This window comes from Catharus ustulatus, chromosome 1 (assembly GCF_009819885.2).
Source record: "Catharus ustulatus isolate bCatUst1 chromosome 1, bCatUst1.pri.v2, whole genome shotgun sequence".
Lineage (NCBI taxonomy): Eukaryota > Metazoa > Chordata > Aves > Passeriformes > Turdidae > Catharus > Catharus ustulatus.
Genome location: NC_046221.1, coordinates 34,751,971 through 34,769,343, shown reverse-complemented (window position 1 = coordinate 34,769,343; position 17,373 = coordinate 34,751,971). Strand labels below are relative to the sequence as shown.

Below are 17,373 nucleotides of genomic sequence, written 5' to 3'. Positions count from 1 at the left end.
AGATGGAGATGATTTGGTTTGGTTTGGTTTAGTTTTAATCAGAGCTTTTAGGTTATTTGTTGTTTGGAAGACTAGTGCAAAGAAGTGGCCAACTAAGTTGAATTGAGCTGTCACTCAAAATGTGACTGAAGATTGCTTATTTGCAAGGACAGCTCCAAGCAGAAAGCTGAGTTCATGAAATCTTAATATGTTCATAACTAGAACTGGGAATTTCCTGCACCTCTGTGGATTATTCTGTTGTCCCAGTGAGTATATTCTGTTCGGTCATTCAGGTGACAGAAAGTATTTTTCCTCCCGTTTTGACAGTTTTTTCTTAAAACCTGAAAGGCCTCATGAAGTCCTGGAAACAGCAACTTTCATACTAACAACTTCTGTGTTTGGTAAATGTAGAAAATTATGGGGTCTGGAGAGGACTACAGAATGGGGCAAAGGCAGGAAAGCAAAGGTACTGAAATATTTGGTACTGGGGAAGGAAAGAAAAAGAGGTGAGGTGTTAACATAGATTCAGGTCTCAGCAAGTTAAAAAGTAAAGTAAAGCAAAGCATTTTCCTAGATTTCATGAAAATTGATAAAAGGCTGCACAGTAGGGTGAGAAGATCCACTTTTGCAGCAACTGTGGGTGACCTTGCCAAAAATGCCTTTTTTTTTACATTTAAATTTTTTTTTATGAGAGTAGCTATTTTTCCTGCAGAGATGTGTTCTTTTATCACTTTTTGCTTGTTTTTTTCCCAGTAAAGTAGTGAGAGGCCAAAAAATATCTTCCAGCTTTTAAAAACATGATTTTTTAATCCACTGTGGTACTGTAGTTCATGTGGATGGCTATGTGTGTGGTAATATAGGAGAAATGTGGTGTCTTTTTCACAAATGTATTTAGAAAGAGGTACTTTTTTCCCCCCTCAAACAGTTCTCCAAATGTACTCATTTCTCTCTGCTACTTCTCTCTGTTATTATTCTTCATAGCAATAGCTGTATGATCCACACAACAATATTCTGTTCAACACTAGGGAATTGCAGCCATAAAGTATGTTTGCTATTTGTCCTTAATGGGACTGGGAATTTTCTGGTTTACTTTTTAGTTTAGCAAATACTGTAACTCCAAAAATAAATTTCTTAGGAAGAGGATGTTGTATCTGCTTTTTGGTTTTGTTTAAGCCAGACCATGACATATGCTAAGATTCACTGGGTGGTGCCACAGAAAAATTGTTTTGAGAGAGTTTTTTCTCCTGGAAATGTCTAAGTGACATTCCAGTACTCCCATATCACTTCTTCTCTGTCTCTTGCAGCAATGATCCTGAGTTAATTTACAACAAAATCTACCAACCTTTTCTGTGAGGATGATGAGGTAACTTTCCCAAGGTCTTCTGAATAGGAAGCAGTGCTTCACTTTTAGCTGAGCTGGCTGGTTTAGTTATTCAGGTTGCTTAGACAACTGGGGGTAACAGTGGTGCACAGTAGCACCTTTTAAAGATAAAAGGAGTGCAACTGAGGGGAAAAAAAGCACAGGATTTCTCAAGGAATACAGGAAACCTCACATCTGGAGACTTGGCAAGATCTGGACAAAACTGAGTAATTTGAGCTAATCCTGTTCTAGAAAGTCATTAGCTTCATCTGTCTCATACATGAGCTATTAAAATGCACAGACCCTTTTCAACTGCTGAACAGTTTAGTGTGGAGTACCAAAAGAGGCCAAATGCTGTTTCCTAGAAACCTGATCTAACTTTCTGAGTTAGAGAAGGGTGTTAGACTGAGCAATTTCCACAGAACCCTTCTCTCCCAAAGTTATTTCATTATTCTAGCTTTTTTACTTTGTAAAGCCAGAATTACTTATTCAAGGCCATTGAGAAGTCAGGATATTGTTAATATTAATAGCAGACTTCTGTTACTGTCTACTGGTTGGGAAGAGTGGTGTGTATATTTAACCTTACTTTAGAATTTAGAGAATGGTTGTTTTCAAAGAGCTGGTTAAAACTTGTGCAAAAGTGTTAGTTGGAAGTCCCATTCAGTTTAGATGGTGATATATTTGAATGAAACCTTTGTCTCTGTCTTGGAATCAGACTTGGATCACGTGTTGGAAGAAATTCAGGTTAGGAATTGGCATGGGTTGTCATCAATAAAAACTGAAGCATCCAGTATGCATATTATTTTTCTTTAAGACATATTTTTATATTGTTCATAACCCAGAGATCTCTTTCTGTATTCTTTTGGAATACAATTCTGTACTACCTATTTCCCATCATATTTCTGAATGCAGATGCCCATTTAGTCAGATGCAACTTCTGCTGACATATGCTGTCATCTTGTCTGCAATCCCAGTGTTTTTAGCCTCTTTTTGGGTGACTGTTTCTATCACTCTGCTTGTGCTTTGGAAATTGCCTTTTTTTACACTCAAGTTTGCCATGCAGGAATATAACTTTTTTTTTTTGTTTGAGCTGTTGGGTGGTAAGCTGACCCATAGAAGTAGCAATAAAATGTCCTCTCTTCTGTCATGGTAAGAAATTCTCACATTTATAATCTCTTCTCAAGCAGCCAACTTGTTTCCCACTTCTCCTCCTGACCTGGAGGCATTTTCATTCGCAAACCATGCACTGTTGTACAGTCAGGTGGAACTTTGGTAATGGAAGAGTCTGTCTCCCCCTCTCTGCTGCCCCCTGAACTCACACCATGGCTAGACAACAGCACCTTCAGCAGCCTTTTCCAAACTGTTTCGTTGTTTACAGAGTACACCAGGCTGCTAATGGGAATGCAGGGTGCAGTGAAATGTCAAGAAGCTGTGTGTAAATCTTCCAGTAATCTGTCATGTCCCAGAGGAGCTGGGGGAAAGGGACAGATCTTTGGGAATATTGGAGGATTATCAAAGTTGGAGTTTTGCTAATTGCATTTGAAGATCTCTTCCTACATAGAGATCTCTCATATATAATGGGTGGATCTGGAGTCTAAAGAAGATACTAGAAATGAAGATCCCTGCTGTTATAAAGAAACACACACAAACCTACTAGATTTTCTATTAAGCTGCTTAGGCTAAAACCCTATAAGTGTTTGGGTGACGTGTACAGGCCCGTACAGGTCAGAGTGCTGCAGAGGATCCCCGTCCCCAAGGCTGGGGAGCACTGACCTCAGGTAAGGCAATTTGCTGGCCCTGCATAAAACAGGGCATTAATACTTATTCCTTTGACCCAGACGGTCACTAGCCACAAATGGTCACCACAAATGCAGAAGATATCAGTTTGGTCAAATTATATAAACAAACTTGTTCTTAAATTTTGTGCATTTATTGCTGCTTCTCAATATTAAATGTTTCTCTGAATGAAAACTTTTGTTTTTAAAAAAGCCAATTTATTTGGGTTTGAAAGTTCTTGTTTGCATTTGTCTGGAGTAATTATTTGGTAGCTAAAAATCAGTGTGGAGGAGTAATACCCTTGGTGTTTAGATGCCATTATTTATTTTATTTTTTCTTGGGCAAAACAGTGTAGACCTGTGATATTCAGTGTCAGCAGAGTTCATGTGCACACCTGTTTTTCTGCATCCATCTCCCCTGCCAAGTACAATAGTAAAGACACTGTGCAGTTTTTTAAATGGATTATTTAATAATGGAATTTTTTTTGTGGGGGGTCTATTTTACAAGACTTGTTTGTATGTTTATAATCTTCTGACACTACAGCGAGATTTTAAATTAAGAGACATGAATGTTCATTACAAGTGTGTGATTGCTTGTATCATTATGAAATAGATGAAAAATTAGTTCACTGCAGTACTTTTTATCTGAACTGATCAAAACATCTTCCAGTCATGTTTCTAACAATATGTGATTGGAATAATAACTTAACTTGTTGTGTTTCATGCTGCAGCCGAGAGGCATGTAAATACAAGCTGCTTATTTGCAAGAAGCTTCCAGATTTGCAATATGATTGCTATGGAAACCACACAATGAAAAGCTTATAACCATCTGTGTGGTTTGGTAGATTTTGCTGCATAGCTGAGCTGGTTTTGTTTACTGTAATCAAAGCATTGAATAGAATATATTAACTCACAAACTGGGATTATTCAAGGTGTAAACTAGTATTGTGCAATGACAATGTGACAGAAACTAGAAGGCAATAGAATACCAAATAATGGCATTAAATTAGAATCTAATGTAAAAAGATGGTTAGGTAACATGTTAGTAGAGGAAACTGCTAAATTTATACATGTTTATCATGGAGATACCACATTCCATTGGAGGAATGCACTGTTCAAGCCAAACTCATCCGTTTTCTACTCAAGTAGTCCAATCTTTTTTCCTTCCTCCCTTTAAGAAAAAGAAATTGAAGGAAAAAAAAAGGATTAATGTAAAAAACCTCAGGCAGTGTAGAATTCATTGTTCACTTCTTAAATTTTGTGGATGGTAGAATCATATGTGATTGGGTGATTATTTTTGTTTTTTCTTCAAACTGCAACTTGAATAAGCAAATTATTTTCAACAACTTTTATGGACTAATTAAAAAAAAACATTTAACAAATATAGTTAGTTCCTTGTTGCATTGTTGCAAGAATTTTGTAGGTTGTTTGCCATTAAGTATCTAAGTATGAGCATAGTATGGAACATAATCTGTGTCTCAGGGGTTCTTAGTATCTACAGCTCTAGAAGAGTTCATTGGTTTGATTAGTGTAGATTAGTCTCATTTTGACATAGTGAGAAGGTGAAAAAGAGTATTTTCTCTGTGCAGTGATAGCAATGGTGTGAAGAAGATGTACAGAGGAAAAATTGGAATAGATTATTTTAAAGGTATGCATGACTCCTTATACACAGTATCTTAAAAAAACCAGAAGCATTTCTACTGTATTTTAAAATTTAATTTTTCATGTTTTGACTCTATGCTGTGTTGCAACAGAAAATTATGCATGTTGCATCAGACTGCAGCTGTAATTCCCGAGGTAATCAAGGTTGCTGTGTTTAAAGGACACCGCCTGCACATAGTTACTGCTTCAGGCCATAATACCACAAAACATGAGTTAAGAACCACAGGTTCTTTTTTGCTACCCTAAGCCAAGCCTACTACACTCTGAGCATGATTACATTAGCAAATAGCATGAACCATTTGCAACAGATTCATAAAACAGAGATTTGTGCCAAGGACCTGATGTTTGTTGTGCATGTTTCAGAGGAGGTTTCCTATGGAGTTACTTTAGCCTGCTACCATGGATTGAATGCCCATTAGCAACTGGACCATGTCCAGCATGCTTCTGGAGTGTCTCTTCCAGTCTAATTGCACCTGAAACTTTGTCCTCTCTGTGACAGCTCTGTAGTGTAAAGCATGATGGGATAAGTGGGGATGGTTGAGATCCAAACCAGTATGCAAATATGGTGAATTTTTGCTTCAATTTGGCACTTTTTAGAATTCAAAGAACTTTGATTAAGACATTTTCATATCTTCAAATGTGGAACTAGTAAACTCTTGTTCTCTTGTTTCTAGGAAAGATTTTTTTCAGAAGAATGCATATATTCTAAATATTATCTGTGAAATCACAATGCAGTCTACATGTATTCAGTTGTACCTTACAAAAAAGTCTCTTCAAACCTCTGCTGCTGCTTTACTTTAGTTGAGATACCCTCTACTGGAGCCAGTCCTCAGTTTAAATTAGTCTGATGACCATGACAAGTGATAGAGTTAAATCCATAGGACATTCAACACAACAACTGATTTAGGTCTAAACATTCAGTAACATGTAATAACAATATCTGTTTAATGAAAGAATATATAATACTGTGTGTGTTGGATGAAGGTATTTTTTTCCGGGAAAAGGGAACAATTCTAGAAAATGTGACTGATAGTGGGGTACTACTCCCTGTGAGGGGTGTAACCACAGTAGGGAACCCACAGAATGACAGTGCCTCCTAGTGCTCTGGACAGTGCATAGGGATGCAATTTTGTCATTTATGCTCCAATTTTGAGTTCTTAAAATAAACAATTGACCATGCTTGGAAATGTGTGACAAATGTTAATGCCAAGTAGGGGAACACATTTGAATACCTGAATGCAGTACATAGTTTAGAGTGTTTTGTGTTAGCTTCAGATTTCTCCTGTTCTATTGCTAGGATTTTTTTTCCCCTCTTCTTTCCCCCTCCCACCTAGGCTTAAAAATAGTTTATATTAATCTTGACCAGATGTTTAACTAATCAAGATTCAAGAATAAAAAAATCTTTCTGGCTTAGTAGGGCAGAATTTCAAAGCACTTTGTAGAGTGAATCTTATGATGTAATTGTAATATTTGTAGGACTGTGTATAGAGGTTAGCAGCAATTATGCATACTCACTCCAACAGGTCTACTCTTGTGCTTTAAACATCTGCTTTAATGTTTGCAGGAATAGTCTTGTGGAAAGATTAAATTTTTACAAGGCTAAAAAATCCTTTGAACTCTTGATATAAAATTCACTCTTTGTCAAATTAAATGGGCAATTACATAAGAGTTGCACAATGAGGAACATTTTAAACACCGTGAGTGCTTTATCTGTTGTCTATCATTAGTAAAATATCAAAATTAGTTGCTGAAATGTGTATCTTATACAGATAGTCAAGCTTCTTTTTAAGAGGTGATGAGTAGCAAAGCCAAATAGTTTAAATGTATTAAAAGTCCAACTGATGTTTGAGAAGTGAGTTTATCAATATACTGTTTCCTCATTCAGTACAGCAGCCTTGTCAGTTATGATATACTGTAAATGCCAAGATAAATTTGTTTCTACTTCCTTATGAACCTAAAGGCAGGATTCAGTTAAAAGTTTGTTCCCCTTTTTTACATCATCAACAGAATCGTTGACTGGGAAATGCAAGGAGCAGATCTGGTATTGCTGTAGTGAGAAATGTGAGGAGCAGATCTGGTGTCCCTGTACTGAGTGGAGTGTGGATTTACTCAAGTGAGGGTCTGGACAAGAGAGAGTTCAGTGTCTGTGCTAGACAGGGAGTATGGAGCACATCTTTTGAAATTGCCTGTGGGGATTTCAGAGTGTTCCCAGCCTGCTAACCAGAAAACATGCTTTAGAACTGATCACTGCCAGGTTTTTTCTTGTCTCCTAAATTTGCACTAAGTAATAGAGTCTGGCTTGCTTAAAACTGTGGTCAGGCACAGTGGGCAGGAGCAGTGAAGGGCAGGATATCTGTGGAGGCTGTGTTGCCATCATGCAGGTGTTGAGCTACTGTGTCTGTAGGACAGTGTTGAAGTTAAGAGGTCGTCTGCCTTCATTGCATACTGCTCTCTGAGTTATTGCTTGGGCTGGGGATACTTTTTCACAACCTTGGTTTCCTTTTCTTTATCCTTTTCTGGCAAGAAATGTATGCAGCAGAAGAGGATCCTCATTGTAATTATCTTGGAATGACTGAAAATCAGCAGAACTGCAGCTCTACATGACTGCATTCAGACCAGAGTGAAAAGGGAAACAGATGTTCACAACTGAGATTTTGAAAGAAAGCTCTTGCAGTGTTTGAATGGGTGGCGGAAACCATAGGAATAACAATGTTCCAACTTTTGTATAAGTGCAAAATAGTAAACAAGGCTTACAGTCTGGAAATATAGAGTGTGTTTTTCAGGCTGATGTGGGCTGTAATTCCTGTTAGCTGATGTGACCCTTCAGAATTTCATTTGCAGTTATGTGTTTTGCAGGAGACCATCTTTCTTCAGCAGCTGAAATGCCAAGCAATGAGAGCCAGGATGAAGTTTCCACTGCTTCAGGTAATTAAAACCTTCCTTCTTTATTTTGCATATACACTTTCTTTTTACCTTTATTTACTTTTCTCTTCCATTTGCTGTTTTAAAATAATGTTTTTATAGCTCTGTAAAGCTGTCTTTTTTACCCGGGTATGTGATGGCAGCAAAACTGCTTAAGCACCACTTAGGATGCATGAAAACCACTTGAGAAGGATTTATAAAGTAAGCCAATTTATACAAGGTATTCCTTCCTGAATTACTTTGTAATGACTCAATTAGCTTTCATTTCTGCACAAAGGAGATTTAGTTGCATAAATTAGCTTATCATCATTGAGGAAGTGTCACTGCTAAAGGACAGTTTATAGATACAACATGCAGTTGCTGTCAAACCTATAAGAATGTAATATAGACATCTGTGTATACTTTGTGCTTGAGCAGAACAGACTTCTGCCATTCAGAGACTAACAGGGGACAACAAGTTGCCCAAGGGACTGGCAATGTAGACGTCTCTGAAAAGGTCAACTTGACACAGGCTCTGACAATCGACCCAAAGCTCTGTCTTCTTTGATAAAAATCAGATAAACTTAAGACCACTAATTGATCTGCAGCCTGTTTAAATGTTGGCCATGCATATCTTCATTGCATATGATTACCGGAGAAAGCAAATGAATCGGGTAAGAAATGCCAGAGTCCAGTGACAGCAGCATAAAAATTGGAAAAGGACACAAATGCCCAGAAAGGCTGTGAAGGATATTCTCTCCGCTTCAGCTTGGCAAAGAGCCCTTGTGCTAATTATCTCTGGGACTGGAAAAATAACTGCATGCACCATGTAAAGTCACATAGGCAGGCAACTTTTCTTGATAGAAAGGTATTTCCAGTTATGCTTAAAAACAATATATTTTTGTGCTTCAAGGGCACAGACCTTTAGATAAACTATTGGTGATTTGACATAGCAAGTAGAGAAGACTCGCTTCTTATCAGACCTTACACCTTTCTGAGATCTGCTGCATTGTAACTGTGACCTGCACTGACATGCAATCTGGCTCTCCTTCCCCCATCGTACATAATACACATAATTCTTTCAGGGCTGTCAAGGAAGGGGTGGGCAAGAAGAGTTCCTTTAGGAAGTAGCTCTGCAGTGCTCTTCCTGTTGCAGCATGTGGAGAGGAAACAGAGGCCTGATTTCCTGACCCGTACAGGAAAGCCAGGAACAGGTTGCTGTGAGGAGCTTTGGTTTGCTTTTCTTGGAAAGGAAACAAGAGCCAAACCATCAGATGCTGTTAGCATTGTGTTCTGCTAAAAACCTGTGTAAAACAACATGACTCATTACTGCCTTAATATTTAGTACTCATTTAGACATTACTGTAATTATAAGAGTGTGTTGTCATAATGGAGCAGGGGGTCAATCCAATTATAAAGTTGCCAACAGTATTTTTTTTTTCCGCTAATGTACCTTCCTTAAGTTCTAATTGGTCATACTTTTAAAAAACCAAAACCTTAGCATCTGCATTTTTAAAAAATCTTAATTGCTATGAGAACAGCCTTATCAGTCTTATTAGTATTTGTGTAATGTCATTGAAAATACCATAGCAATTCCCCCCAGATGTCAGGTTCATTTCAAGCAATAGTTTTGTGATTTGATCTTACACAGTTCACTATTTAACAGTGGAAATTTGTTTGACTTCTAGAGCTGAGTTGACATGAGTATTTCTGATAGGCATCGCATCATAAATACCTGACATGACTTGAGAATATTTTATGATTTTCTACACAAACAGCACATACATTCTTAAGTTTAATTTATTGCCTAACTTTACTAAACCTGAACTCACAGAAAATATTCTGCAAATTGTCTATGAGCTCAAGCTGATTAGTGCAAAAAAAATTTCTTTTTTTTCCTACTCTTTTCTTGCCCAAACATATTTCTACTTCAATTGACTCTCAGACTCGAGTTCTTTTTATTCTGTTGTTCTTGGTGCTGACTCTTGCTGCTGGAGAGTTTTGCATTAATTGCTAGTGACCTAATAATTTAAATATACCAAAGCACTGAAGAGTTTCAGTTACATAATATGGCTTGCTGTGTCTTTTTTGTTATGACAGTCTACCCATTATAATTTCCACAATCATTATTTCATTAAGTGTCTTTTTTTTTTTTTTTGCTTTATTGGTGTAAATATGTTCATAAGGAACAGGAGAAGGGAAGTGAGAAAGATTAAACCGAACGTCTTGGAATATATTAAAGTTTGAGTCCAAATAAATATAGTACAGTTGTTTTGCCCTTATTTTGTAACTTTTCTGGCCTGTGGGATAAAGGGCAAGTAAGTAACAGGCATTTTTCAAAGTTTAGGACATCGTCAGAACTAACAAATAACTGGATTCTTTAACAGGGCTTGTCTTGTTTGGTGATTGAGACTCAAAACCGAGAGTCTAGATCACGATCACTTGTGTAAGACGCTCATTCTGGTAGCATTAATTTTGAACTTCAGCTGTTCCTCCATCTTTAAGCCTTCACAATGGTAAATATTGAGCACATCCTTACCAAAAGGGGCTACAGTTTGTCTTTATCAAATGTTGTTAAGTAATCTTCAAATCTGACACTATTAATTTTTGACAAATCTTACCAAGAGTTGAGGAACATGAGTCAGAATGGCAAGCTGCCTAATATACTAGGCAGTGGACCACAGTTGTGAATGGAAAACATTCACATGTATTCCTTCATCCCACAAGGAATGTGCAAGCAAATAATAAAACTACTGGCTCTAAATCACAACCACAGTAGGGTTTGCTAACTTACATGCCATCAGTGTTAAAATGGATGACTGGGGGAAATCAGGCAAAATTTATCCTAATATTTTATGTAGTGCATTTTCATATTTAGCTTGTAATTCATGCTTTTGTTTTGGTCAGTTTAGTGTTCTGACAGGTTTGTGCTCAGAAATGGGAATTGCAAAAATCATCACAATGTAGGGGACAGAATTTAACAACCTGCAGTTAGATTGGCTTAGGCTGCAGTGGGACAGTAGAAATCCCTCTGAAATACGTACTATTAATCTGTTTTTCAAGTTGTGGTTTGGTTCTTCTTTTCTGTCTATTGTGGTTGTTAGAACATTATTATAATTTTTCCTCCTTGAGTAATGCTTAGGCATTCCTAAGTTTTAAATAGTCTAATATTTGAGAGGCATGCTTGAGTGATATATTTACCAAATTTTTTTTTTACCTGAACTGTTCACCTTTCTTTCTTCAAGCATGTATTGTCAGATGCTAGTATTTTTCAGTGAAATAAGCAGTCTGAGACTGCTGTCTGAGAGACTGGCAGCCATTGCCTTTTGATCTGTCAAAGTAACTTGGAATTGTTTTCATCAGTATGTTGAACAAAAATATCCATCCTATTACTGTTACTGGAAAAGCAGAGATGGCAGAAGTAAACCACAAGGAATTATTTTAGAAAAAGTACTGGAAACTATTGGATAGTAGTTCATTCAGGTAGCTGTCCTGGAATGAAAGACATATTTTCTGGAGAAACAACCTATCCAAAATCCAATTCACCTATTTCTTGGGGCTGGTAGTCTTAAAAGCAGTAGGTAGGTAAAACCAAGCTGCTTTCTGCCCTCAGCTACACATTTAATGTTTTTTTATCATGTCTTCCTTGTATTTGTGGCCAAGTGACTCTACCTTCAAAATGCAACACACTTCAGTTTAGCAATTATGTAATCATAGTATTTTTAAGGCACACAACATTTTAAAGTGTTTGAGAATAGAGTGTAATTGTAACAGTAACACCAGCAAACCAATACATTTTGAATTTGAACTGTAATGGGCATGTAAGTTCTTGATGCTAAATCCATCTGCTTTCAGGTACAACATGTGTTTAAGAAGCTTCACATTATTTCACTGCCATATAAATACCGAATTCCTTTACTCAGACCTCTTGGTTTTATTTTTTACCATTCTTCAGAGGCAATAAAAGGAAATTTGTCAAGATCTTCTCCAACTGAAAGGGACCAAAGTAAGAACGAGTGGGCTTGTGTTTTGTAGAGGGGATTTCAGATTTGAAATTAACACTTTTTGAAAGACCAGCATAGTTGTTCTTGTTCACCAACTTACATTGTCACTTTCTTTCCATGTTTTTTGTTTCTGTGCTCCTGGTATACTGGTATATATTTTTCTGAAAAACGTGGCTTTCTGATTTAAACAACCCTATCTTACGTTGAATTCACAAATGAGGGCAGAGAGCCATGATTAGTCTTTGGTCAGTACCTTCACTGTTGCAATAAGCTTATTTTGAAATGCATCTTTTCAGTGTGTTCACATTATTAATTGAGTTGCTTTCCACTTTAAAACTTAATTAAATGCTCATGATGAACATGAAAGGAGAGACACAGCTCACCCGCTGTTGGGTCTCTTCTATTGCAACTCACTTTAGCGTTAACAGGAGTAACTTCAGGCACATAAAGCTAAGAGCAGAGCTCAAAGTGGTAAAGGTCAGTGTGCAAAGTCATGATTTCTTTTAGTGATGTTCTGAAGAAATAGAAGTCCTGATTAATGTGTTTTAAACAAAATCAATAAGCCAACTGATGAAAGATTTGAGAGGTGAGATATACCAAAACAGTTCTTTTATTTTTTTTCTCATGGGAGACTTACGCTATTGTTTACGACACAGAGGTGGGAACTGTGATCAGTACAGTAAGAAATGACCAAGGAGAGATCCTGATTTAATATTTATCACAAATTAATTTCGTGCTAACCTGTGTTACTGTTTATAATTCTCTAATGCTAAATTGGTGAATAATGAGGTGAAAAATAGGAAGAGCCAAAATCTGGAGGTGCAACATTTCCAACTGATTATGCTTTCATGTTGAAATTATTATATCTGTGCATTTTAAAATAACCAAATCTCTTATTTCTGAATGATTATGAGCTTTCATATAAATTGATATGAAATTGATGCTTTTGGGGTGAGGACAGAAGATTTTGGGCCCTGGCAGCCAGAACGCCCCCTAGTGCTACATGGCAAGTCATGGCTCCTAGTCAACACTTTATGGAAAATTAAATTGTGGGTAACTGGAAAAGCAGCTTTGAATTGAAGGTTGTGGATATTTAGCCTTATGACAGTATTGCCACCCAAACAAGGTAGCACAGACCACAGGCTGAAATGGAGAAAGAAAAAACAAACTCTTCTTGCTCATACAGAGAATATTAAAATTCAAATCTCTTAAGTATTTGCCAAAATAGAGAAGAACACAAGTTGAGTACAACTATTCTTTTATAGTGAGATGCTTTCTATCTCCTGATACTTGATATTTTAGCAGGATTTTTTTGGTAATAAAATGAACCAATCATGATTAAACTGTAAACTATAAATAATGGTGTAGAGTGCTAATGACATGCAAATGTAACTGGTGTATGTTGGAATAACCAGCAAGCCTGCAGTTCAAGGATCATATAACAAAACCAAGATGACAGCCTTGATCCAGCCAGTTCAGTGATATTTATGTTATCAGAATTAGAAGATAGCTTTCCAGTGATGTAAATTATTAGTACATATACATTCTGTCTGGTTAGTGTATACATAATGTAACCGGTCATCTTAGTGGTATTGCTTACATTCTTTTTGCATTAACTCATCACACTCCATTCTCATGGAATTAAAAACAGGAAATAGTTTGCAGTGCAACAGAAGCAGCCAGTGTATTTAACTGTGTGTGAGCACTGTGTTTCAATAGATGTACTCTGTATTGTAAATGTATGACAAAGCATTTATTACTGTGTTATTGCCGTATTACAGAGCAAAGAGTGCTAAATAATCAATCAGTTAATGGTCTGTATGGCAGCTTGAACACAGCACATCCATTGTGCTTATGCTGTTAGAAGGATGAGTTTATGACTGTAGTGTAGTTGCACGTTTAGCCAGGGCTTAATGTCCTAAACTGGAACTGACACAAATATTTTTGAAATGCAGCTTCAGCAACAGTTTCCAAGTTCCCCAATATTTCAGAAGGAAGAATCAAGGATTATCTCAAATGTTCTCAGAGAAGCTGTTTAATTTTGTTGGAACAGGAGAGAGAGGGGGAGTGTATCACAAAATACTTTAGCTTCCTTTCACTGATCGTTATTAATTATATTCTAGCAGTTTTATCAGTTTCAAGTTGGGATACATATATGGCTTGCTAGAAATATACTGGTAGAGGAAAAATAGCTGCTTTAAGTTGCAGCTTTGAAAAATGCTTTGAAAGCCTGTAGCTACACGTCTCTCAGTGATGCAACCTGCCAGTGAAGGGCTTGCACATTAAACTTATTTTTCACTTGCTTTCATGGCAGGAAGGAGCTGTTTCTGAAAAGAGGAATAAGAAATGTGTGCTAATAAATTGCTTTGTGCTATCTGGAGATTTAAAGAGTAACTTTAGTTATCCTCAATCTTGGTTGTTTTATAATTAGATGCTGTTTTTTTTGCAGATGGCGAAAATATCGATTATGCCAATTTCTATCAAGGTTTGTGGGACTGCACAGGAGATGAAAGTGATGAGTTGACCTTTAAACGTGGTGACGTTATCTACATTATCAGCAAGGTATGAGACACTACTGGGGCTACATGCCTGTAAAAAGAGAACCATGACACAAGGGCACATTCCCACAGTTTGGTGGGGGAAAATTGGCACTCCCTTTCAGATCCTTTGTCTGCAATCAGATAGTCACTACAATTAGTTATTTTGTCAAATGAACTATAATCACAATTAAAACATAGCCGTGTAACAGGAATTAGCTTTAAAGCATGTTTATTTACTTGTTAAATCTTGGCTACCATTTGTTAACTGATTTAACAGGAGACAATGTACTTTCTGCTTGTAGAAGTTAACCTTGTAGAATTTTAAGTTATCTTGTATGTTATGTTTTTTGTTTCCTGTTTTATATTACTGACTCTGCTGATTCTGACTTTTTTGGGATCTTGCTACAGAAGATGGTTTGTTTTTTTGGACTGTGCTTTCATCTTTGTATGTATATTGTTATTATTATAAGAGCTCAGATTCCAAATTTGTTTACTCTGATAGATTTGGGCATTTTTTAATTACATTTCTGTTTGCAAAGCAAATGAGAAATATAATTTCTTTCATCTGAATTGGCACTAAACAGTAAAGGCATGAAGTTTTATTCTCTGTTAATGCTGGTTAATTTTCAGATTTTTTCCTTGACCTCCTCAGTAAAAACAAAACCTTTGTTAAATATATATATCTCATGGTCCATTGAAGTCTACCTCTTAACAATTAATCAAAGGAAATTTCTGTTTTCCCCACATATTAGAAAAAAAAGCAGAGCTTTTAAAGTTCTCATTGAAAAAAACTACTCTTTAAATATGTATCATAATTGCCATTCAGTGTAATTAGTACAAAAAATATTGTAGGTCACTGAAATACACAAATAGGTACATGAAAGCTAAAGGCATCTGTTTGTCCTAGTTTCAAATTAAGTTTTGTCACAATTGCTTTAAATCTTCTCTGATACCTTTAGCTACATTTCTGGATAATAAATGTAACAGTTTTTGTTTTAAATAAATTTAAGATTTATGGATAGAAGGATAGTCCTATATAAAAATATAGAAGATGTATTACTAATATTAATTTGAACATATATGTCTTTTGAGGTATTTCATCATCACTTAAACTAATAACTGAATTGCATTACTAAAGGTTGAATAAAGCCTGTGGATTGGGCAAACTTTCAAGCAGTTATTCAGCACTGAAGAATTGTACTAATTTAAAAGAACCACCTCTTCCCCCTCTTGCTCCCCCCAGAAAGCCCATGAGCGAATGGATTCTACTGTATAAGTTTGGCCTCTTGGTGGGTTGTGCTCTTTGGGTACATTATGGGAACTATAAAATCTTAATCTTCAGCTTGTAGGTGAAAAAAATTGTTTGCTACTCCTTCCCCAAAAAGAGTGAGAAATTGAATTTAAAAAATGGAGCAAAATAGAAAAACAGTAGCTTAAGCTGTCCTCTGTATATCAACTGTCCTGTAGCCATGCCGTGATTAATCCGTAATCGGTCCTTGAAGCAGGCTTGCTGCTGCTCCAGATATATAGAACCTCTCTCAATGGGAATGATTTCTACTCCAAAATACAGCCCAGAAAATTCAACCCTGTTTCGCTTAAAGATTGTTACAGCTTTCTCAGAAAAATGAGTGTTGGCCACTACTGTCAGCTTGGAATTTAGGGTCCTTGGAGGGGAAAGTGCCAGAGAATTATCTATCTTAACCTTCCACTTGATTCAGTTTCAAGGTCTAATCATTTATGAGCTCTTTGTCTGGTAAGTGAAAATACAACCAAAGGAAAAGTGAACCTAACCATCCTGAAGTGGGTCAAGACTTTTCTTCTAAAATATTTCCTAATCCACTACATTAATACTTGGATTTTGTGGCAGTCGGCAGGAATCCTAGGCAATTTTTTAATTTTTTCACACCATCTAGTGGTTGAAAATGAGAGATGCAGGTACTGACAGGGGGGTGATGTGTATGCATCCAAAATGGTGTCATAAATTCAGCTTCAGCTGAACCTAGCTGTGGCTTTATTGCCTTTCTATCATATGTCAGCCAGGAACATTACTCTTGAAAATCACATTTTGCTGATAAGGAAGTAAGTACGAGTATAGCCATGTTATAGGAGGAAGGGTGAAGCATTAACAAAATATCAAGCATATTTGTGCAACATGTAATAGTTCTTTGTTTTACAGTGAAATATAAATGGTATAACCTGCTCTGATGAACGTGATAAGATAGATATTCATCTCTCCCAGCAACAGTAATGCCAAAGCAATATATTTTTTACCAGATTTTCTCATACCTGTATAGAAATTAGGGGGAAATCAACTATTAGTTTCCTAGAAATAAGATCATTAGTAAAACAGAAGTAATTATGAACCAGTTTAGCGAATTTGGCCATTTACAGAATTTAAATAAAGCAAGAGGAGAAGTATGTTCCATGGAAGTTTCTAGGTAAATGTCTTTTAGACAAATGAGCATGGTTTCAGTTTGGCAGTGTTTACTTCCTAAAATAGCTAAGTATTATGCAAAGACAAATCCCCAGAATTTGCTTTTAAATGAGCATCAGAACTCAGTGTTATTGCACTGAACATGAGCTCATACTCTGACAACAGAGATACCCATGCCCAACTAGTGTAGTTAGTGTAGAAAAGCATGTTTTTCTTGTTTTAAAGGTGTATTCAAGAACTATTTAAGCTATTTTCTAAATATTTATGTCAGTTGTGGCTTTTGTGTGGCAGCAGCCCTGTGGGCTTTTACAAAAAAAACCCAAAAGTCTCACAACTTTTTTCTAGGATTTTCTACAAAGTTTCCCTCAAAAGTTGAGTTTTTAATCTGAGCAGAATTAACAGAACTATCACAATAGTACTTCTTAATTTTATTTAAAAACATAGTTAACATTTCAGATTAATTAATCAATATATCTGTACAGATATACTATTACTATTATTTTAATTTACAATATTCTTGAATATTCAAGTGGCTTTTATCACTTATGCTATGAATGATGTGAACTTTCTGAAAATTTATATATCCTTATTCCATTTTGTAATAAAAAAATATAGCTGTACTGATAAAGAGACTTGTTAATAACATTTCTTAGTTAATATTGACTGTTAGAAATGCAATACTTTGTAGTCCTATTTTCTAAAAGGAAGATTGCTCTTA

General features: G+C 36.2%; 1 protein-coding gene across 2 annotated transcripts in view; it reads left to right on the top strand.

Moving 5' to 3' along the window:
* The window catches only part of SKAP2 (src kinase associated phosphoprotein 2), a 121,547-nt gene that overhangs the window by 96,373 nt on the left and 7,801 nt on the right, over positions 1-17,373 (top strand). For both annotated transcript variants that reach the window (XM_033073303.2, XM_033073312.1), the window contains exons 10-11: positions 7,633-7,701; positions 14,131-14,243. In XM_033073303.2, coding sequence (XP_032929194.1) covers positions 7,633-7,701; positions 14,131-14,243 — 182 coding nt within the window. The remainder of the gene's footprint in view (positions 1-7,632; positions 7,702-14,130; positions 14,244-17,373) is intronic.